Source organism: Triturus cristatus, chromosome 10, assembly GCF_964204655.1.
Source record: "Triturus cristatus chromosome 10, aTriCri1.1, whole genome shotgun sequence".
NCBI lineage: Eukaryota > Metazoa > Chordata > Amphibia > Caudata > Salamandridae > Triturus > Triturus cristatus.
This window is the reverse complement of record NC_140593.1, coordinates 1,205,810,748-1,205,833,856: the sequence shown is the minus strand read 5'-3', so window position 1 is coordinate 1,205,833,856 and position 23,109 is coordinate 1,205,810,748. Positions and strand designations below refer to the sequence as shown.

Below are 23,109 nucleotides of genomic sequence, written 5' to 3'. Positions count from 1 at the left end.
GGTATCCCGAGCTACTCAGTATGCTGACCGATCCTCCGATACGTCTGCCCCTTCGGGAGGATCTTCTGTCGCAGCAGCAGGGGACGGTCCTCTACCCGAACCTGTCCAGCCTCCACCTCCATGCGTGGAGATTGAACGGCGGCAGTTGATGCCATTTGACTTGCCTCCTGAAGTCTGTGATATCATTCTGGCAGCCAGGCGTCCCTCCACAAAGACGGTATACGCCTGCCGGTGGAACAAATTTGTGGCATGGTGCACAGCAAAGGCTGTGGATCCCCTTTCCGCCCCTCTTTCTGAGGTTCTCCTCTTTCTTCTTTCTTTGGCCCGGCAGGGCTCTGCCCTGGGCACCTTGAAAGGTTATCTTGCTGCCATCTCTGCCTTCCTGCGGCTTCCTGATCAGCCTTCTCTTTTCAAGTCCCCTGTAGTTACACGCTTTCTAAAAGGCATTACTCACACGTTACCTCCTGTCCCTTTTGTAATGCCTCAGTGGGACTTGAATCTTGTCTTGACATTCCTGATGTGCGCTCCCTTCGAGCCTCTTCACAATTGTCCTCTTCGTCTTCTGACTCTTAATACTGCTTTTCTGGTAGCCATCACCTCGGCTAGACGGGTGAGTGAGCTCCAGGCTTTATCTTCAAAGCCTCCTTTTCTGTCTGTTCATCCGGACAAGGTTGTCCTTCGGCCTCGTCCCTCCTTTTTTCCGAAAGTGGTGACTCCATTTCATCTTGGGCAGTCTGTCACCTTGCCCACCTTCTTTCCGCCTCCGCATCCTTCCAAAGAGGGAGAGAGGCTCCACCGTCTGGACCCCAAACGTGCGCTCTCCTTTTATTTGGACCGCACAAAGCAGTTCCGGGTGGACGACCAACTTTTCGTTGGATACGTGGGTGCTAAGAAGGGGAAAGCTGTGCACAAACGGACCATCTCTCGGTGGGTCGGTTTGTGCATCAAAGTTTGTTTCTCCTTGGCAAAAAAGGACCCTCCTGTTGGGCTGCGCGCCCATTCCACTCGGGCCACAGCGGCTACTACTGCTTTGGGACGGGGTGTCCCTTTGCAGGACATCTGTCAGGCGGCGACGTGGGCTTCGCTACACACGTTTGCCAGGCATTATTGCCTTGACAGCCAAGTCCGGACGGATAGCTTCTTTGGCCGTTCTGTCCTCCAGGACTTTCTGGTGTGATCTTGGTTCGCAGACCCACCACCGGGGATGGTATTGCTTGGGTATCTATTCTAAGGTGAGGAATCTAACTAACGTGTTTCTTTCAGATGAACAAGTTACTTACCTTCGGTAACGATGTATCTGTAAGAAACATTAGTTAGTTAGATTCCTCACCGACCCACCCATCCTCCCCGTTCTGCGAACTGACATCTAGGGTTAAGGTTATCCTTTTCAGGCCCCTAGATTTTATTTTTGGCACCAGTGTCGGTCTTTGCATGGCTCTGCATTCCTGGCGCGGAAAGCTATGTACAAGAACTGACGTCAGGACGCGAGGGCGGCGTCTAAGTACTCCGTCATTCCGGCGCACGACGCCGACGACGGACGCGGAGCCGCAGACGCCTAGCGACACGCAAGGGGTATTGCTGACGAAAAATCTTCCGGATCCAGTCTGACGCCTGGGGATATTCTAAGGTGAGGAATCTAACTAATGTTTCTTACAGATACATCGTTACCGAAGGTAAGTAACTTGTTCAGCAGGAGTATGCCGAGCAAGGGAATCTACAGCACTCCGACACGAACAGATACTTCCAGGGTAAGTAACATAAACCTTCCATGTTGAGCAGGAAAATCTGTCTGGAAGAAGCACAAGTATCTTTTGGTTTCCCACTTTTATGGATAACTATCATCTTTATCCGGAGATCGTCCCGGAGGCACCCCAACATCACCAGCTTAGGCTTCTTGAGTTACCCCTTCAGACATTTAAAGAATTCGGGTAGAAATCCGTTCAGCCCCGGGGTCGTCTTTCTGCTCCTCATTTGTGTGATTGCATCCCTCAACTTCCTTTCATCCATCTCTTGCTCCAGTCATGGCTGGTTGTCCCCATCAAGGCATGGGGGTAGGGGGTTCCTGATGAATCCCTGCAAGTCTTTCGGGGCACTTAGCAGTTTGGAGCTATGGAGGTTGTTATAGTGTCTCCCAAATTCCTCCACTGTGTCTCCAGTGGTATGTACCACCTCCCCCGACGAATACTATGCACCAATCTTTTGCCTGCTTCCCCTGTTGGCCAGCCACGCCTGCTTCTTCCCCGTCTTATTGCCCAATTCATAGATTCAGCGTTGTTGGCTCTCTATTTTTTCCTTTTCGTCCTCTGACAATTGCTTATAGTGTTCTTTTGCCAGCTTGATCTGTCCCACCAGTGAGGGGTCTGGGGCCACTATGTATTCCCCCTCTAAATTACCCAGTTCTGTTTCTGAATTTTCAATTTCTTTACATTGAGCCCTTTTTTTTCCTCTGGACATGAGATCAGTTGACCTCTCGAGGCTCTGCCTTATCTTGGCTGTTCTGAAGACTTGCCTTACACAAATTGACTTCATTTTTTATTTGCAGTGGGCCCGAGATGAATTTGAAGGCCTTTTCAAGCAGCCCGCAGAAAACGTCAATCAATATTTAACGTAAGACTTGATCATCTTGAATTCATTTTTCTTTTTACCTCAAATAATTCTGTGTTGTGGGAATAATACATACATTTTTGTTTGTACCTATACTAAAAACTCCTGGACTGTTTAAACTGTTGAAATAGCTTAGTTGGTTTAGTTTGACTAAATAATGCAGACTTCTGAGATTGGTAAAAGTAGTACTCAAGTTGGGTAAGAACATTTGGTAACATTTTGTTAGGTGCTCTCTAATTTGATAGCCATTATTTTATTTATTAACTTTTATGGAAACTGGGTAAGGGAGATTTTGTTTCTTGTGCATCAACCTTTAGTAGACACCTGTCCTATAGTCCTTTGAAACTATAGCAGTGGCAAAATATGGACTATGCAAATACCTGTAACTTTTCATTAACCATTGTGTTACCAAGTGCATAGAGTGGGTAGGAATCCTCCTCTGTGATTAACTTAAGGTATTTTTTTGTTTTTTTTTAAACTAGCGATCCCAAATTTATGGATCGGACGCTTAAACTGCCTGGCTCACAGTCACTAGAAGTCATTGAAGCGGTCTACAAAAGCCTGGTGGCAGACAGACCCAAGACGTGGCAGGACTGTGTGGCTTGGGCCTGCAGTCACTGGCACAGCCAGTACTCCAACAATATCCGGCAGCTGTTGCACAACTTCCCCCCAGAGCAGGTATTGGGGAGATGGGAGGGGTCTCGCACCTGAGCCCATTGGAGCATATTTTTTTATTTTTCCTTATATGTGGTAGTGTTTTATGAGCCCTTGCTTTTGTTGTCTCATTGGCTTGGAGAGAGCAAGTCAAGTTCAAATTGTATTCGAACCCAGTCAGCAGAGGTTGGCTCTAGTCTAGTGCTTCCATATGCTGACCATTTGGCACTTTTTAAAAATTATTTTTTGCTAATGTTCTTTGCAGAGGTTTGAGATTCAGAAGTGAACTTGTATTATATCTTGAATGTATTTATAAGAGTATAGGATATTCTCTTTTGCTGCTCTGTCCTAGATTTCTAAGACCTCTGTGTCAGTTCATTTCTTGGCATTTTAAGAGGAAATGCCTACGATTTGAGAGCTGTTCATTCCCCCTCAGTCATATGGTCTCTATTCAAGCGCTTATTGAATTTTGGGCAAAGCCAAAATGCTTGGCTTAGTTACCTGGAAAGGGAGAATGAAGTGGAAAATAGCTTGTGCCCTGAGTGGCTTCTTTAGTTTCTTGTAGATTCTGATTTGTCTAGTTAATACTTAGTAGCTTTTTGATAATATATTGGTTAACACTTGGTGTTTATCACTTTGTGGCCACAGAAAATTGCACTGCTGTTAAACTATTTTTCTTTGTGCAGCTCACAACCTCTGGTGCCCCCTTCTGGTCTGGCCCAAAGAGATGCCCACATGCCTTAACGTTCGATACACACACGGTAAGTAACATGACCACAATTGCCAGTTTTGTCGGCTGACTCATTTGAGAAGCTGTGGCCATTTTTTGTCCTTCTGCATTCCACCCTATGTTTTTTTTAGTCCGTATTGTTAGTTACCTTTTTGACACGTCTTAAAATATATTTCTTTAAACGCTCTTGTTCTTTCTAATTTTAATAATTGTGTTTTTGTGCTGTAGTTTTTTTGCCAGTTTATTTACTGCCATTTCTTTTAATGTTCACATGTTTGTGGTCTCCTGCTATATTCACTTTTGTACAAGCCCCCTTGACTTTCAAATCTAGATAGCTCTTATTTATTGAATAGATGAATTAAGATATTCTTGGAAAGTTACCCTGCTGTAGTCCCCCAGTCACATGTCAAAGGACCTGTTGGTTATCATGGATGACACTCATTTTATGTGGGTGGTTTTAAATCCAATTGTCGGAGTGATAAGTAGGGCTCCTAATAATGCATCTTCTCTCTGATCCGTTCCTAGACATTGCACATGGACTACATAATAGCTGCTGCTAACCTCTTTGCACAATCCTACGGTATCCCTGGATCCAAGGACAGAGCGACGGTGGCTGATATTCTACAATCAATCCGCGTACCCGTATTCACTCCTAGATCTGGTGTCACAATCCACGTCTCCGATCAAGAGCTCCAGAATGCCCATGCTTCTGTTGGTATGAGCCTGCATCACTTGCTGCTCCGCTGATTTCCCCATTCTGCTTTCGCGCCTTCTTGTAAATCCTTAATCTATAAACCTATGTTAGCCTGCCCACAAAAACAGACAAGGGGCTCTTTTTTTTACCACTGGTTGATTCTTTGCTGCATATCATGCATGCCTGCTCACCTAAGGAGATGAGGTGTCCTGGCTCGTACAAGTGGAGAAATGGTGCCAGTTGAGCAATTTTATTTTTAATTCCCTGAACCACATCTTCTCTCGTGGAGTGATGTGTATTCAGGCAAATGCTAAATTTAAAGTTCGAGGCATGTGGGCTGCTGAATTCATATCTGTGCATAGATCGCCGCCTAGTGTTGGGTCCGGATGTTTGCACGTTGTTGTCCTGGAAGAGTCTTCGAAGTATCCTTGGATAGGTGACTCCTCCCCTGGACTACAGTGCGCATGGGCATCCTCTCCATCCCCAGATTGTTTTTTTCCGCCATTGGGTTCGGATGTGCTATCTTAGCTCAAGTTAGGAAAATATTTTTTTTCGAGGCCAAAAGGCCTTTAGTTCGCGTCGGTACTGTTTATCGATCGGGTTTCGATAGAATTTGTTAGTTTACTAACTTTCAGCACCGACTGCTTTCGCATTTACCTGTCCATCGACGACTTCGACGATGGAATCCAGGACGCCGTTCAAAAGGTGTCCGGTATGCAATGCGAAGTACCCACACATCGACGTCCATCCGGTGTGCAACAAATGCCTTTCGCCGGACCACGACGAATCAACATGCATGGCCTGTGCCCGGTTCCGCTCGAAGAAGACTCTGCGGAATCGACGAGCGGCGAGACTCGAGGCGCAGCACGCGGCACCGGCCCCGACAGACATCTTCGGCGAGGCCGAGGACGTCGAGGAATTGGAAGTCTTGCCCTCCAGTCCCGTTTCCGAACACGAACCCGGATCGGACGAGGAAGACGAGTCACTCTTCCACAGAGGGGAAGACGACACCGAGGTAGGAGACGACGAGGAGGCCTTCGGGGCCGAAGAAAGTAGCTCCAATGATGAACAAGGCCTACCTGTTCAAACCGTTCAAACACCAGTGCCACAGCCTATGGCTCCGGTCGAGGGATCGCCTTCGGGCCTTACCCGAGACCCATCCGCCCCGCCCTCGGGCCCGGCCTCGGACGTTCAGCGGCAGCCATTACTACATAAACAGGCTGGTTTCCCTATCACAAAACAGAAACCGAAAGCTGCTCAGGTTCCACCGAAACCGAAACTGAAAGTAGCGCAGGTCGGATCGAGGCCTTCGACGCCAGCGCACCGCGTCGGCACCGACCGCACCAAGAAGGACTTCGGTGCCGAACTTGAGGCGGGCGACGTTGGAGTCGACAAACGGAAAAAAGCCATCGGCACCGACAAACCTGCTCGGCTACCGGCACCGACGACACCAAGGGCCGTACCGCCTGCTGTGTCTCACATCGCTCCCTCGACGACACCTAAGCCTCAGGTATCGAAGACTTCGACGGTGATCTCTTCACCCCGACTCGATGACCCTCCGGCACCGAAAAAATCGACGGCCGCCTCTACGAGCCTGGCCGGTGCCAAAGCCTCGAAGGCGCCCCAAGTACGACCTGGTGTGACGCAAGGCAGCAAAACCACACCTGTCCTCCAGGACACGTCGGGCTCCGGTTCGGTCGGAGCTCCCGCAGCCTCTTCGGTGCCGACCAACATTACCTTCGGCTTGCCTCCGTCAACGATCCCAAAAATGTTCCAACTCAGGACACGGGTCACCCAACCTACGGTCACACCTGCTGAGACGTCTCCAGCACGTATCATCGACGCCGGAACTGGCAGAATGATTCTCCAGGACCGAAGGATAACTTCGGAGCCGCCATTGGACCCTTTCAGGATCCCACTAAAAAGGAAGTTGCCTGCAGAATCGGAACCTCTCCTTTATGAACCCTTCCATTCATCCTACCAGGATCCACACCGGTTCTCCCCCACACGCACCGATGCAGACGCATTGGAGGACTACATGGCTGACCAAGTCCCCTACCATGTAGACACGGACCCTGATGACCAGCAGGACCCTGACCAAACTTGGGGCGACCCTGCAGACCCCAGTGCACCTCTCGATGCACAGGATCCACAACTCTATGGGGCAAAGACATCTCCTACGGAGGATACTGCAGCGTTCAATGCTCTTATCGAACGTGCTGCCAATAACCATGGGGTGCAGCTTCACTCTGATACCATCGAAGATGACTTTCTAATGGACACCTTTGCATCCTCAGAAAGACATGTAAAGACTCTGCCAATGTTGAAGGGGGTCCTCAAACCAGCCAAGGACATTTTCAAAGAACCCACCAGGGCACAAGTGATAAACCCCAGGATTGATAAAAAATACAGATCAGCACCTGGGGATCCTACTTACATCAGAGGACAATTACCACTCGACTCCATCGTCGTAGCGAATGCACGCAAGAGGGCACACTCGCAAACAACAGGTGACGCTCCTCCCCCGGACAAAGAGTCCAAGGTGTTAGAAACCTCTGGCAAGCGAGTTGCCGCACAAGCTGCCAACATATGGCGCATAGCCAACACTCAGGCGCTCCTTGCTCGCTATGATAGAGCGCACTATGACACACTTGAGCAAATATTCCAACATCTCCCTGACCAGTTCAAGGAAGGCGCAGAAATGCTCATCAGAGAAGGACAGCTACTAACGAACGCTTCCATCAAATGCGCACTAGACGTTGCAGACACGGCTGCCAGAGCCATAAACACAAGCGTCATGTTGCGACGACATGCCTGGCTACGGATCTCAGGATTCAAGCCTGAGGTACAAAACAATATACTGAACCAGCCCGTCAACCCCGACTATTTATTCGGGCCAGAGGTTGACACCACCCTCGAAAAGATAAAAAAGGATACGGACACTGCAAAGTCCATGGGCGCACTACAAACTCAGTCCTTTCGGAGCGGCTCCTTTCGTCGCCCCGGAAACAAGGGAGCAGGTAGAGGACAGGGGTCACAACAAACATATAACAAAGGCAATACACAGACCACCTATGATAAAAACACCCGAGGTGGATATCGTGGCTCCAGCACAAAGGGCAGAGGACGCGGCTACGGCAACACCAGGTCCTCCCCCAAGAACAAGCAGTGACGCCCTCTCCCTTCCTCCCGACCACATAACACCTGTCGGGGGAAGGCTACAAAGGTTCCTGTCCACGTGGAATTCCATCACCACGGACAGGTGGGTCAAAGATATTATAAAATACGGTTACTGTCTGGAGTTAACCTCCACTCCACCCACAATACCACCAAGAAGCCGTCCCTATGTCCTCAGAGCACTTAACGCTCTTACAGCAAGAAGTGCAAAGTATGCTTCTAAAAGGCGCTATAGAGGTCGTACCCATCCACGAGCAGGGTGCGGGAGTGTACTCCCTCTACTTCTTAATTCCAAAAAAGGACGGGTCGCTCAGACCTATATTGGACCTGAGACCCCTGAACCAGTACATTCTTTCAGAGCACTTTCATATGCTCACTCTACAGCAAGTCCTTCCGCTTCTCAAGCAGGGAGACTTCCTAGCCACACTGGACCTCAAGGATGCGTACTTTCACATACCCATCCACCCCTCACACAAAAAATACCTCAGGTTCACTGTTCAGGGGCAGCACTATCAGTTCAAAGTCCTTCCCTTCGGCGTGACAACAGCGCCCAGGGTTTTCACGAAGTGCCTCGCTACGGTGGCAGCACATCTACGGAGGCAGCATATACACGTCTACCCCTACCTAGACGACTGGCTCGTTCAAGCGAAGTCAGCCCAGCAATGTGCAAGCCACATGTCCCGCACCATTCACCTTCTTCACAGTCTGGGATTCTCACTGAATTATCCAAAGTCCCATCTCCAGCCCGCACACGTACAACAGTACCTAGGTGCGACTATAGACACTCTGGCGGCCACAGCTCAGCCAAATTTAGTGAGGATCGACAGCATACAACTGCTGATCTCCAAATTCAAACCCAATCACTCACTTCCAGCGCGAGTGTTCATGCAGTTGATAGGCATGATGGCCTCCTGCATCTTCATAGTCCCGCACGCGAGATTACATATGCGCCCACTTCAGGAGTGCCTAGCACGTCAGTGGAATCAGGCTCAAGGACAGTTAAAGGACCTAGTGTTGGTGAGCGGTCGGGCATACAACTCTCTGCATTGGTGGAATCCACAAAACCTTTGCAAGGGCCGACCGTTCCAAGAGCCTGTCCCACAATTAGTACTGACAGCGGACGCGTCTCTCCAGGGATGGGGAGCTCATGTACTCCACTACACAGTGCAAGGACTATGGACAACACAACAAAAGAAGTTGCACATCAACCTTCTGGAATTGATGGCAATCTTCCTAGCCATGAAGGCGTTCAAAGTACATCTATGCAACAAGGTCGTGTTGATCCGGACGGACAACATGACCGCAATGTACTACATACAGAAACAGGGAGGCACACACTCTCCACAGTTGTCTCATCTGGCTCAGAGCATGTGGAAGTGGGCCATTCAAAGGAACATGTTCCTCATGGCGGAACACCTCCCTGGCAAGGACAACCAGATGGCGGATCTGCTCAGCAGACACAGCCACCAAATGCACGAGTGGGAGTTACACCCATCAGTACTCCAACCGTACTTTCAGCAGTGGGGTCATCCGGAGATAGACCTATTCGCGACAAGCGAAAACGCAAAATGCCCAAGCTTCGCCGCCAGATTCCCACATCCGCAGTCGCAGGGCAATGCGATATGGATGAACTGGTCCGGCAAATTTGCGTACGCTTTTCCCCCAGCACCGTTGATACCGCTGGTGGCTCGCAAACTCCGACAACACTCCCTGACACTCGTCCTAGTTGCTCCCACGTGGGCACGCCAGCCGTGGTACACCACCTTCCTCGAACTTTCCGTGGTACCGCATCAAAGGCTGCGGATCAAACCCGCGCATTTGACGCAGAACCATGGAGAGGTTCAGCACCCAGATCCGCAACAGCTGAACCTGGCGATCTGGCTCCTGAAGTCCTAGAGTTTGGCTATCTCAATCTGCCACCTGACTGTATGGACATCATCAAGGAGGCCAGGAGACCCACTACAAGAGCTTGCTATGCAGCCAAATGGAAACGGTTCGTCATTTATTGCGGTAATAATGACATTAACCCGCTGGACGCATCCATCCACAACATCATCTGTTACCTCTTACACCTATACCGATGCAATCTGGCGTACACCTCTATACGTGTCCATTTGACCGCAATATCAGCCTATCTGCAAACCAGGCAGCACCTCTCTCTATTCAGAGTGCCTGCCATCAAAGCATTCTTGGAAGGGCTCAAACGAGTCATTCCACCTAGTCACCCACCGGCTCCAATGTGGAACCTCAACTTGGTCCTCACACGCCTGATGGGTCCACCCTTTGAACCTCTACACTCTTGCGAGATTCAATTCCTTACCTGGAAAGTGGCCTTCCTAGTAGCGATCACTTCCCTCAGAAGAGTTAGTGAACTCCAGGCACTAACCGTTCAAGAGCCATTTATTCAGGTTCACGCTAACAGGGTCGTACTACGTACCAACCCCAAGTTCATGCCCAAGGTAATATCACAGTTCCACATGAACCAGACTATTGAACTGCCCGTTTTCTTCCAAAACCCACAAACTGTCGCAGAAAGGGCACTACATACACTAGATGTACGGAGGGCCCTCATGTACTACATCGACAGGACTAAACCATTCAGGAAGACAAAACAACTGTTCGTTGCCTTTGCCCCACACCACAAAGGTAACGCCATCTCCAAAGCAGGGATAGCCAGATGGATAGTTAAGTGTATTCAAATCTGTAATCAAAAGGCAAAACGCACATTAACTATTCCACCACGAGCCCACTCAACACGTAAGTTGGGGGCTTCCATGGCCTTCCTAGGAAATATTCCCCTGCATGATATATGCAGAGCAGCCACATGGTCCACTACACACACATTTACAAAACACTATTGCGTAGATGTGCAGTCAAAACAGCAGGCAGCTGTAGGACAGGCTGTTCTCAAAACACTTTTTCAGACCGCTGCAGCTGGCACGGGTAGCCGCCGCTAATAGAGGGCACTGCTATGTATTCTATGCACAGATATGAATTCAGCAGCCCACATGCCTCGAACTGAATATGCTACTTACCAGTATGCATCTGTTCTTGGCATGTAGGGCTGCTGACATTCATATCGCCCTCCCTCCTCCCCGGCGCCTGTCGCAGCTGCAGCTCTCAGAATTACTGCAAGCATGGTCATCACTTTCTGTATCTACTCCATCACTGCCACAATGGCGAAAAACAATCTGGGGATGGAGAGGATGCCCATGCGCACTGTAGTCCAGGGGAGGAGTCACCTATCCAAGGATACTTCGAAGACTCTTCCAGGACAACAACGTGCAAACATCCGGACCCAACACTAGGCGGCGATCTATGCACAGATATGAATGTCAGCAGCCCTACATGCCAAGAACAGATGCATACTGGTAAGTAGCATATTCATTATCTTCTTTCTGAACAGTTTTGGCAGTACTTAATGATTAAACTCTTTGGCTGAAGTTGATCAGTACGTTTTCCAACTTATAATTTCCTTTCAGTAACTAAAAGCTACATTTTTGCATCATTTAAAAAAAAATCTTTTGTAACTGTTGGTGGATGCCACAACACAAAGAAACCTGTCTAGGGTAGGCAACATTTTTGTGTTTATTTCTTTGGTGCAAAAAGAAACTAAGATTAAACTTCCAACTGCATCTAACATGTGCATATTGCTGAAAATGCCACTCTTGTGTAGCTGCTTTTTAAAAATGTTTATAAAGAACAAATCTTGTGTAGCTGCTTTTTAAAAATGTTTATAAAGAACAAAGTAGCGAGTGGTACCTATGTGCATTTTATTTAAAAATCTTTTGTTGTAGTGAAAGGAAATCACGGATGGGCAACTACTATGTAAACGTGGTGCACCTTTGTAATTTGGATAGTTTACAAGAGTGGTTTCAAGAAATGCCAAACAGCATGGAAGTAGACTGCTTCAAACCTAAGCTAGAACCATGAAATGGTACTGTACCTTTCTGTAAAAAGATCCAGGCAAGGATATTATTCAACCTATGCTAATGCATACCCCTCAGACAAAAGTTAACATCAGCAATGTTCCTACTTATTATGAAACTGTGCCCTCATTTGATATCCGTCGTAACCCCTTCTAAGCCACTTTAAAAATGCAGGTCCTCTCAAGTAAACATGGGCCTCAACACAAACGTATTCACCATTCATGTTTCATATGCCAAACCTTGAACAAGGCCAAAGGCAGATAAACCAACATATGAAGGACCCTACGGTGGCAAGCCAATTGCTGTAATGATTAAATGCTGGGTGCAGCGTTGTCTGTATTTTTTTCTTCAGCTACAGGATCACTTGGAAACAGAGGTGCCATTCCAGCACCAACCAGATCTCCATAATCTCAAACTAATCAGCCAAAACTGCATGTAAAACTGATTAGTCTATTTCAATTAGGGATTTTGGAACGTGAAAACTTATTTTGACACTGCATTCTGTGCGGTCAACCAGAATGACTCATTTTCCAAGGGAGAAGCTTTCACATACCTTCAAGGTGGTTTTTGGGATCAAGTAAGATGTATTGCTTGGGGTCTTTGTCTTTTATGGGAGAGAAGTGGTGGAAAGATCGGATCAGTTTGGTTAGATAAACTACTAAACATCAGCCACCACAATCTGACTCAGATCATCATCTTTAAGATTTGCTGAATCAATTAGTATTTCTACCTCAAGAGAAAGGGGCAGATTAAAATCTTGAATTATTCCTTGAGACGTGCTAATTAGTGAAAAGGTGCATATGGCACAGTTTTCCGCATATTTCCTTCTTTCCTGTGGTCACTTCTTGTACCTTGCATAGGCAGCAGCACATTCTTGCTATTATGTTTTCTGAATGTACCTGTTCACAGTGTACTAATGTAATCAAAGCATGAGTGCCCTAAGAACTGAAGAATTGAAAGAGGTTTTACCAGCGTCCAGGTGAAGGGCTATGGAGGAGACACCAACACTGTGTATGCTTTTTAGTGGCAAGGGAATGTGTAGCAGTCCTCCTAAACCTTGCCTATAAAACCCAGACTACCTGCACCAGATGCTGATGAGAGCAAGCAGAAATTGCAAACTTTCTGCCTGTGCAAGTTAAACAAATGACTTCATCATGCTGCTTCCACCATCGAACATCCCGTTTGAAGTGAACATCACCAGCTACCTCACACAATGGCAGACAAATGGTTTAGGGGTGAATTCTGTAGTTCCTCACCCATCTTGCCGTCAAGGGTGTGGAAACATTTTCATCTGGGCCATCTGCTTCTTGATCTTTGGATCCTTGTCATGAAGAGGCTGAAATAACCATTGACCATTTCTATTTCTATAAATTGTAATCCAGTCAGGATAACATGATAAGATATTGGTGCTATCTCCAAATCATTACTCCTATACACTGGGAACTGTGCATGTGACAGATTTGCTGGGCACCTTTTTGTGCAGTTAGTTTAGAAAAGTTTAGAAATGCAAGTGTCTTTCTACTATTTGCCTTACAAAGTCCTGCCTTTTGGGCTGAAGTTGGTCCTGCATGCTTCCCCCAAATGCATTTGTAGTATTCTATTAGAGCTGGATTTAGTGATTGTACTCTGAAGGAAAAGTGTTTTAAGTTTATCCATATAGAACAGTCAACAAAAGCTAGTACATGCCCTCCAGGCAATTATTCTAGGTTTAAAAGCTGTGCAAAGCCCCCAGCCAACCAAGTGGAAGGAATCTAATAATCTGGAGCAGTTTGCCCACCAAAGGAAATATCGTTTCCCTTCATTCCCAGTCTTTCAAACTTTTACTCCAATGTCAACCATTCCTGATGACTGCATTTCCAGTAGTCGCTCTAGTCTCTTCTCTTATGAGCTCTACAACATGCTGCAGTTTTTGTGTCTTGGATGTTACACTTTACTTAAGGGCTACTTCTGTAATCTCTTTAGAATCTATTGGTCTGAAGAATGAATCTGGTACACAATTGTTTTTATTGTGCATATTCATGCCATCCAGTGAAAGGAATTTGTCTTTTCTTAATTCTGTAAAAGTAGCAAAGGTGGGTGGTGACCAGAGGCTCGAGGGGTGTCTTTGAAGAGACTCTGATATGACTTCTGAATGGCGTACCGCTTTGTGTCTTACTGGGTGTTGGGTTGACAGATAAAAGCCCCACACATAGCTTGTTAATTCTGTTCCAACCTACCGTGTAATGTTTTCTGATAATGCCTCCGGTGGGCTGGACAGTAAAGTAAACCTTTTGGATGTACTGGATCATTTTCCAATTTTTTTAATTTTATTTTATCAGTCATCTGATTTGTGCTTTGATGCCAGGAGACACTTAAAATATAACCGCTGTATGAGTGAGGGTGGCAACTCTCCCCTCAACTGACTAGATGGTGATGGAAAGGGATGGCAGCACCAGCCTTGTACCACCACTCCTCTGCGACGACTGACTACTGGCAGCCTAAATAACTAACTTATTTAATTTCATGTGCATGGCATATATGAAAGGTGAATGTGTAACTGTAAGTAGTTTCACGTTTGACTACCCGTGGTGTCCATTTCATTCTCCAGCATTGAATCCTTCACAAATTCACATGTTTGAATTATTCCCCATCTGGGAACCCCGGTAACAATGTTAATCCAGTAGTGTAAACCCTTGTCAGACATTGCAGGCCTAAAAAAATCCACTTGCAATATCGCGTGACCTTTTATCAGGTCGAGCTATTTTTAGCTCTTACTTGTCTGTGCTGGTGAGTGAATTTAAGCTGGAAGAAACAGGATGCCTTTTTATCTTGACACATTTGCCTTCTGTTCAAGGACATTTTGTCTTTTTACTAATTGTTGTTGTTCTGTTCTTGGAAAATGTTTACTTTTCTCTTTTAGTTATTGCTTTTTGTCAAGTGAGCTATCTGACAATTGTGAAACAAAAGGCTGTAAAATGTCAGTTTTTCAACTCCAACACATTTCAACAGCTTGTAATGAACAGTACAAGTATTTCAAAATATGTCCGGAATTGACATATTTTTTTTTGTAGTTCAGAAGTGTGATGCAAAGATTTAAATATGAGCAAAACAAATCAGAGCACTTTACTTGGTGATGTGCAAATGACAAATATTTGCAGAAACTTAATTTCCAAACATTGTACACTATATAGTTTTAAAACCACGTCCGTGACAAATTCTGTGGCCATTTCAATGTAAAATCTGCATCCATCTATATGCATGTCCTACAACAGGAAGACAACTTAGTAGAGATATTGTCATGGCTAGATCAGAGAGAAAGTACAATTCTGTAGTAGGTGATCTCTGTGTATAGTCATAATCATGTGAATAGTCCCGCCCATGTGCGTGGACCGCGGAGCAATCGAAATAGTCTCTTAAGTTGGCCTCTTCTGCAATCCTGCATAGACACTTGGGAGAAAATAAAGGCAAATAATGCAGCCTGAAATAAACAAGGCTACTCTGGCCAGTACTTCATCCTGAAGTGAAAAAGGATAGCCAGATAATACTGACTTTTAAACATTTTGCTAAGTTTCACACACAGAGAAACTCCCCTTCACAAAAATCCTTTGTCATGATAGAGCGGAAGGGATAAAGATATACCATGCCTTTAAGGAACCCTCCAGAGACTCTCGGTATCCCATGATGCACAGCCAAAGGCTAGTTACTTTCAGTTCTTTTTTCCGGCTCCTGCTAGCAGGACCCTAGAGCATTGAGCTCTACCTTTAGTGGTATATCTTCAAATATTTGAGCTTTTTTGATAATTTGAGTGTTTCACTCGACGGCTGAGGCCTTTACCTTCCTTTTGCTGTCTTTTTGGGGCAGTTTTGCCACTTTTTTCTTGTCAAAATGCCATCTTTATTTGACAAGTGCTCAGAATGTGTCAGGAAGGCCAAATCGGACTCTCACAGGGTTGGTATACTCTGTCTTCCTTCGTCTCATGTTCCTGACTCCTGTCATCTGCAAGTCATTCTCCAGGAGGGCCCTGCGTGACAGGGAGAAGATTCGTCTTCAAGGCCTGGAGCAGGGAAGACAACAGGCTGCAGGTCGGACATCTGGGCATGGAGAGAGCCTTTCCTCTTCCACAACCCATGCGTCGGCCTCTGGGGGGGCTCCCCAGTCGAAAGAAGGCTCAAACGACGCAGGTCCCGGTCGATGTCGAAGGGGACAACATCGAGGTATGACTACCATATGCTCCCTGTCGAAGATCAACGTCGAGGGGAAGGACGTTGAGACCTCGGATGAGGTAGACGTCGGACTTCACAGACGACGTCGACACATCATCGCAGTCGATCTGAGTCCAGGAGACCAGTCGAGGCGACACCGCCGTTCACCGTCGCCGTCGAAGATCAACACAGTCGAGGAGAAAGTCGACATCTAGGAGGAGCTCGTCGTCGAAGCCTGTCACCCTCTGTGGTCAGTATCTCCACGTTTGGGAGTTCAAGGTAAGACGGCGTCTACGTTCACCATCCAGGGGCACTGCTTCAAGAGCTTCCTCTTCGAGGCCTGCCCGCAAGAGGAGGAGGGTGATTCATCCTTCGGACTCAGAGTACTCCTGGACCTATTCACCAACCAGGTCACCGGAATCAGCTCGACTTGTGGCTCCTTGTCAGTCGCCGCTGCGACCTAGGACGCCTACTCCTCCTCCACCTCCTTCTCCACGTCTGCCGACGCCTCCACTGCCCCCGCCTCAGCCGCTTCCTCGGCCGCCAGCTGCTCCACCTGCGCCAGTGGTCCCGGCAATGCCAAGAAGGCCAAGATCTCGATCCCAGCCGAGCCATCGCTCTCGTAGCCGGCACCAGTCTTCAATCGGATCATGCCGTCATTGTCACGATTGGTCACGTTCCAGGTATACTAGGGACATGGAGTCCTCTAGTGCAGGAAGATATTCGCCGACTGTCGAAATCCCCACCTCCGAGGGTGTCACCAGTTGATGACATTACCACGTTTCAGGAGGTTCTGGTAAGGGGAGCGATGAAGCTGGGCATTGCACTGTCCGTGCCTACCCAGTCCGCGATCTTTGAGACACTACAAAGGAAGCAAATCTCTCGTCCTCTGCTTCCTCTGGTACCCGCTTTGGAGGAACCGGCGATGGAGTTGTTCCTGAGGCCGGCCTCCGTGAAGTCTGCTCTCTCGAGACTTCAAAAGAAATACAGGTGGATCCCCCTCCGGATTCAGTTATAGTGGTGGCGGCAAAGAAGCAGCACGCTATGGCCCCTTCGACCACAGTTCCACCGGACAAGGAAAGCCGTAGACTTGATTCTGCGGGGAGGAAAGTCTGCAGCACTGCAGCCACTTCAATGAAGGCAGCGAGCTTGAAGGCTCTCTTGGGCCCGTATGACCGCTCCTTGTAGGAGTGTCTCCAACAGTTCGTGGAACTCCTGCCAAGAGACAAACACGAGGACTTTCAGGAGGTTCTCAATGAGGGTCTGATGGTCTCCAATCAGATCATCAGTGCGGCTGCGGACACCTCTCCTGGCAGCTCATGGATATTGTCATGATGTGACTCTGCGGCGCCATTCATGGTTGCGTCTCACCTCCCTGAAACTGGAGGCTCAGCAACGTATCGCTAACCTGCCATTCTCGGGTTCCACCCTCTTTGGTTCCGATGCGGACGAGGAAATGGCTCGTATGAAGGCGTGGGTTGAGACCCTCAAGTCTGTTGGCTTGGAGAAGCCGAAGGAACAGCGTAAGTTTCCGCCCCTACCAACAGCGATACTCTTCCCAACGGTTCCAACGCGGACAGGGACGTCGGGCTGGACAGGAGCAGCAGCAGTTTCAGTGGCATCCCTTTCAGAGACGTCCGAGGCAGGTGCAACCAGCAGTCCACATCGCGGAACAAGGCCCCCTCTGGTTCTAAGCCCTGAGGGATTACTTCCCCCTCTTCTGTTACCTACTCCGGTGGGGGGAAGCATTCAAAATTACCTGGCAGAGTGGAGAAAAATAACTCTGGACAATTGGGTGCTGAGTATTGTTCGCAGTGGATACTGTCTACGTTTCATCAGTTCCCCTCCATCTATTCCACCAGTTCGTTCACAATACCTGATGAGCGAACTTCATGTCGAGGCCGATACCCTGTTAAGAAAAAGGGCGATAGAACTGGTTCCTCCTCCTCAAAGGGGAAAAGGTCTATATTCCAGATTCTTTCTGGTGGGCAAAAAGGACAAAAACGAATTCAGGCCCATTCTCGATTTGCGGCAAGCAAATAAATGGATTTGCATAGAAGTTCCGGATGCTGTCCCTGCACCAGATTTACCCTCAGTTGCATCAAGGGGACTGGCTCTGCGCCATAGATCTGCAAGACGCTTACTTCCATGTACCCATTGCAAGGAAGCATCTGAAGTTCCTGCGGTTCCTAGTCTGCACCACTCACTACCAATATTCAGTGCTTCCATTCGGCCTGAAGTCTGTGCCCAGGACTTTTTCAAAGTTCATGGCGGTGGTTGCAGCGCACCTGAGGAAGAACAAGATCTTAGTCTATCCGTACCTGATCAAAGCCTCCACGTTTCAGAAAGCGCAGCTACCTTTCAACAGGACAACTGTTCTGTTGAACCAATTGGGCCTTCACATCAACATGTCAGTCTGTCTTGACTCCTGTTTAGTGTCTGCAGTACCTTGGAGCCTCCACTCCAGGCAAGCGTGTGTCTGGAGGAGCGACGCTTATCGATCTTTCGGAAGGCTTAGACTCATGTCCGTTGTCTTCTCTCCTAGGTTCGATGGCCTCTTGCATCTTTCTCACTCCACATGCACGCCTCCACATGCGGCCTCTGCAGGAATGTCTAGAGGATCAGTGGGACAAAAAACGAGGGAACTGGGAGGACGGGATCCAACTGTCGCAACACGCTGCCCAGTCCCTAACGTGGTGGTGTTCACCTCACAATCTCCTCAGAGGGATTCCGTTCCACAAAGATACCGACTCAAACCATTGTGACAGATGCATCTCTCCACAGCTGGGGAGCGTATTCGGAACACCTTCAAATACAAGGGACGTGGTCCCAGACGGAGTCCACGTATCGCATCAACTTTCTGGAATTTCGAGCAGTTCACTTGGCACTGAAAGCCTTCCAGCCATCGTTCCACACCAGATCCCTGCGTGTACAGACTGACAACACAACAATGTATTACCTCAACAAGCAGGGGGGCTCAAGATCGCGTACACTGTTCGGGAGGCGCAGACTATCTGGAACTGGCTGCTGGCCAGGGGACTGACTATCACAGCGACTCATCTGCCAGGTGTGCAGAATGCGCAGGCAGACGCGTTCAGCAGGCTTGTTCAAGAAAATCACGAATGCGTCTTAAACGATGAGGTGTTAAGGGGCATCTTCGCAAGGTAGGGCACTCCAGACATCGATCTGTTTGCCACCGCAGAAAACGCAAATGCCAAGACTTCGCCTCCAGGTTTTACCAACCAGGGATGCTGGGGAATGCACTGTGGATCAACTGGTCGAACAGCTTTCTCTACGCTTTTCCACCCATTCCCCTGATCCTGGCAGTGTTGATCAATCTGTCCCAGTCCAGGGCCAGAATGATCCTCATTGCTCCAGAATGGCCTCGGCAGTGGTGGTTCACCAACCTCCACCGGTCTCTCCTGCCGCATCTTCGACTTCCGTGTCGGCCGGACCTTCTCACGAAGTTCGGAGGGCAGATGGTGCATCCCAACCTCTTGTAGTTAAGTTTGGCAGCATGGCTCCTGAGCTAGTGCAGTATGGACATTTAAATCTGCCTCAGAACTGCATGGAGATATTAAGAGCAAAAAGACAGTGTACGAGGACTTCCTATGCATACAAATGGAAGAGATTCTGCATTTGGTGCACGTCTAAGGGTGCAGACCCTACATCCTGCAAGGAGGATGTCATCCTCCCATATTTACTGCATTTGGCTCAATCTGGCCTTAATTTTCATTACATTAAGGTTCACCTAGCCGCTTAAACTACGTATAGGAAATGCCCTTCACAAACTTCCTTTTTCCAAATCCCAGTCATCAAAGATTTTCTAGAAGGTTTGAAGGTGTTTCCTCCCATTAGGCATCTTTCGCCTCCGTGGGAGCTTAATGTGGTGCTGTCTAGACCAATGAAAGAGCCTTTTGAACCTATTCATAAGGCTTCTCTACAGCATCTATCCTGGAAGGCAGCTTTCCTTGTAGCTATAACATCGGCTCGCAGGGTGAGTGAGATCCAAGCTCTTTGTTGCCAAGAGCCCTATACTGTGTTTCATGCATCTAAAGTTGTCATGAGAACTCGCCCAAAGTTTCTTCCTAAGGTTGTGTCCGATTTCCATGTGAATCAATCACGTTGCCCACGTTTTTTCAGCATCCTTCCTCTCCGGCGGAGAGGTCCCTTCATTCTCTCGATGTGAGAGAAGTTTTGAAATTCTACTTAGATAAGACTAAGGAGATTCGTAGATCAGATCAATTATTTGTTAATTATGGATCAGTCAGGACTGGTTTTGCTACCTCTAAACAGTCCATCTCTAGATAGATTGTGTCCTGTATTCAACTGTGTTAACAGAAAGCTAATAAGACTAGGTGGTAAGCCTAAGGCTCACTCTACCAGAGGTAAAGCTTCTACAGCGGCTTTGCTGCGCAATGTCCCCATTGCAGACATCTGTAGGGCTGCCACTTGGAAGTCAGTCCATACCTTTGCTAAACACTACTGTCTGGACTCTGATACCAGGGCAGATGCTCAGGTTGGGCAGGCTTCGCTGAGAAATGTGTTTGCACAGTAGTGAGTCTGTCTGTTTCTTCCACCGCTGGGTTTGGTTTGTGGGGGGATGGGCTTGCCATTCTATTCACATGATTATGACTATACACAGAGATCCCCTACTAAAGGAGTAGTTTCTTACCTGTAACTCCAGTTCTCTAGTAGGGGTATCTCTGTTATAGTCATAAGCAACCCACCCTCCTCCCCGGTGGATGAAACGATAATATCCTGAATGCTACAGGCCTGGCTTTATACACCTTCAAAAAGAACTGAAAGTAACTAGCCTTTGGCTGTGCATCATGGGATACCAAGGGTCTCTGGAGGGTTCCTTAAAGGCACGGTATCCTTTTACAGACACATAATGGCAGCCTATGGGGGCTTGTCTGTCCAACCCTTCCTCTCTATCATGACAAAGGATTTTTGTGAAGGAGTTTCTCTGTGTGCAACTTAGCAAAATGTTTCAAATTCAGTATTATCTGGCTATCCTTTATCACTTCAGGATGAAGTACTGGCCAGAGTAACCTTGTTTATTTCAGGCTGCATTTTTTCTTTATTTTCTCTTAAGTGTCTATGCAGGATTGCAGAAGAGGACAACTTAAGAGACTATTTCGATTGCTCCGGGGTCCACGAACATGGGCGGGACTATTCACATGATTATGACTATAACAGATACCCCTACTACAGAACTGGAGTTACAGGTAAGAAACTACTCCTTTCTGCCCATGTTGATGTGCATGTTCAAATCTGCCACAGATTTGCTCCACCTGACTGGTAGTCCACTTTCTGTCCCTGTGGGTTCGGTAGGGGCCCGTACTGGTTCTCTGCCAGTGGGTCTTCCCCCGGCGCCATTCGGGCACCTTGGATCCACAGATGGCCACCTTGACCTTCCTGGGAGTCGGTCCCATTCTAATCCCTGGCAGACACACGGAGCCGGAGGACCATCATTCGACATGAGCTGTGCCTTACAGGCCAGAGCCTGAGACATTTTCTTATGGGCTATGACTTGGGGAGTATTGTGAGGGGTTGAGGGGCCTTGTAGAATGGCAGCCCCTAGATCCCACCATGGACCGGTGTGAGGACTTAGTGGAGGCCAGTGGACTGGACACTTGCCACATACTGGTATGCTTTCTCCTCCCTATTGTGGCTACAGAGGAGGGACCGTCTTGCTATGGTGGTGAAAAGGGCAGCCGAGGTCCTGGACCTTGGCCTACCTTCAGTGGTAGTCCAGATGAACATCTTGACAGAGGTGCTTCAGCCAGGAGTAACCACCTCAGAATTGCTGCTCAGATTTAATGAAGCCTTCTTAGACATCCTGCTTGGGACTTGGTCCAAACCCAGCACAGGAGATCCTGTGAGCAGGACGATTGCCTGACGCCATCGCCCCACCCGACCTCGGAGGACCCCCAGTTCCTCATGCAAACCCTACCCCAGAGAGCTTGATCATCCAAGCCTCTACTTCCTGTGTAAATCCTAGCACATTCCCTACCGCCTCAATGGATAGGGAATCCAAGAGGCTGGACACCTTGGGCAAAAAAACGTTTTCTTCCACCAGCCTGGCACTGTGATCCGTGACTACTATGTGCCTTTTGGGCCGTTATTTCCATGTGCTATGGGATTCGGTTGTGCCGGTGCTGCCAATGGTCCTGGAGGAGGCCCGGGCCATACTTTCCCAAACTGCTGCTGACTGGAGAGAGACGTAGCTAAGTTCATGATCAGAGCAGTTTAATAGACTATGGCCTTACAGCACCACACCTGGCTGAGAACGAATAGTTTCTTACCTGTCGGTGTAGTTTTGCAGCTTGAAGATCTTTCTGGATTCCCTATGCTGTCAATTATTCCGCGGTCTGGTGGTTGGGTCCGGATTCGTGGTTTGTTTTTTTTGTTTGTTTTTTTTTTTTGTTTTTTGTAGCCCAGGTGGGCGTCGACGTCCCACCATTTGGTGTACTTCTCGTGACGTCGGCATGCTTCCTGCGGAAGTCCCACCTTGGGGTGCCATCTTCGGGTTCTTTTTTCCCCCCCTTTTTTTTTTTTTTCTCTTTGAACCCTAGGCGTTCTTTAGTATTTTCCTTTTTCAATGTATCCACTTTCAGTATTCCTTTGTTCTTTTACTCTGTCCTTCCAACTTCCTCTCCTGCCTCATTTTTCTGGCGGAGGTGGGTGGGTTCGCTAGTGAATCCAGAAAGATCTTCAAGCTGCAAAACTCCACCGACAGGTAAACTATTCGTTTTGCAGCGTGAATCTTTCTGGATTCACTATGCTGTGCATAGACTTTGTAGCGGTTTGTCATCTTTGTGGCGGCTGGGTGGAAGATGAGCGTTGGTCGTTGAATATATGTTGAAGCACCCTTTGCCCTACTTGTGCTTCCTTGTTCATTTGTATATCCACTCAGTAGTGCTTGGTGAATGAATGCACTGAAGCCCATGTTGCCGCCAGGCATATGTCCTGAATGGGTGTGTTTGCCAGAAAGGCAATCGTCGCTCCCTTCTTTCTTGTGGAGTGGGCCCGTGCCCCCTCCGTTAGCTCTTGCCCTGCCTGTTTGTGGCAGAATTGTATTGTTAGTGCGATCCATCGCGCAATGGTGCTTTTTGTTACTGGTCTACCCAGGAA

At 48.0% G+C, this 23,109-nt stretch overlaps 1 protein-coding gene across 4 annotated transcripts in view; it reads left to right on the top strand.

Annotated features, from left to right (window-relative positions):
- UBA1 (ubiquitin like modifier activating enzyme 1) overlaps positions 1-23,109 on the top strand; it is a 363,931-nt gene that overhangs the window by 226,998 nt on the left and 113,824 nt on the right. For all 4 annotated transcript variants that reach the window (XM_085629693.1, XM_085629692.1, XM_085629695.1 and 1 more), the window contains exons 17-20: positions 2,543-2,607; positions 3,087-3,282; positions 3,945-4,019; positions 4,514-4,703. In XM_085629693.1, coding sequence (XP_085485819.1) covers positions 2,543-2,607; positions 3,087-3,282; positions 3,945-4,019; positions 4,514-4,703 — 526 coding nt within the window. The remainder of the gene's footprint in view (positions 1-2,542; positions 2,608-3,086; positions 3,283-3,944; positions 4,020-4,513; positions 4,704-23,109) is intronic.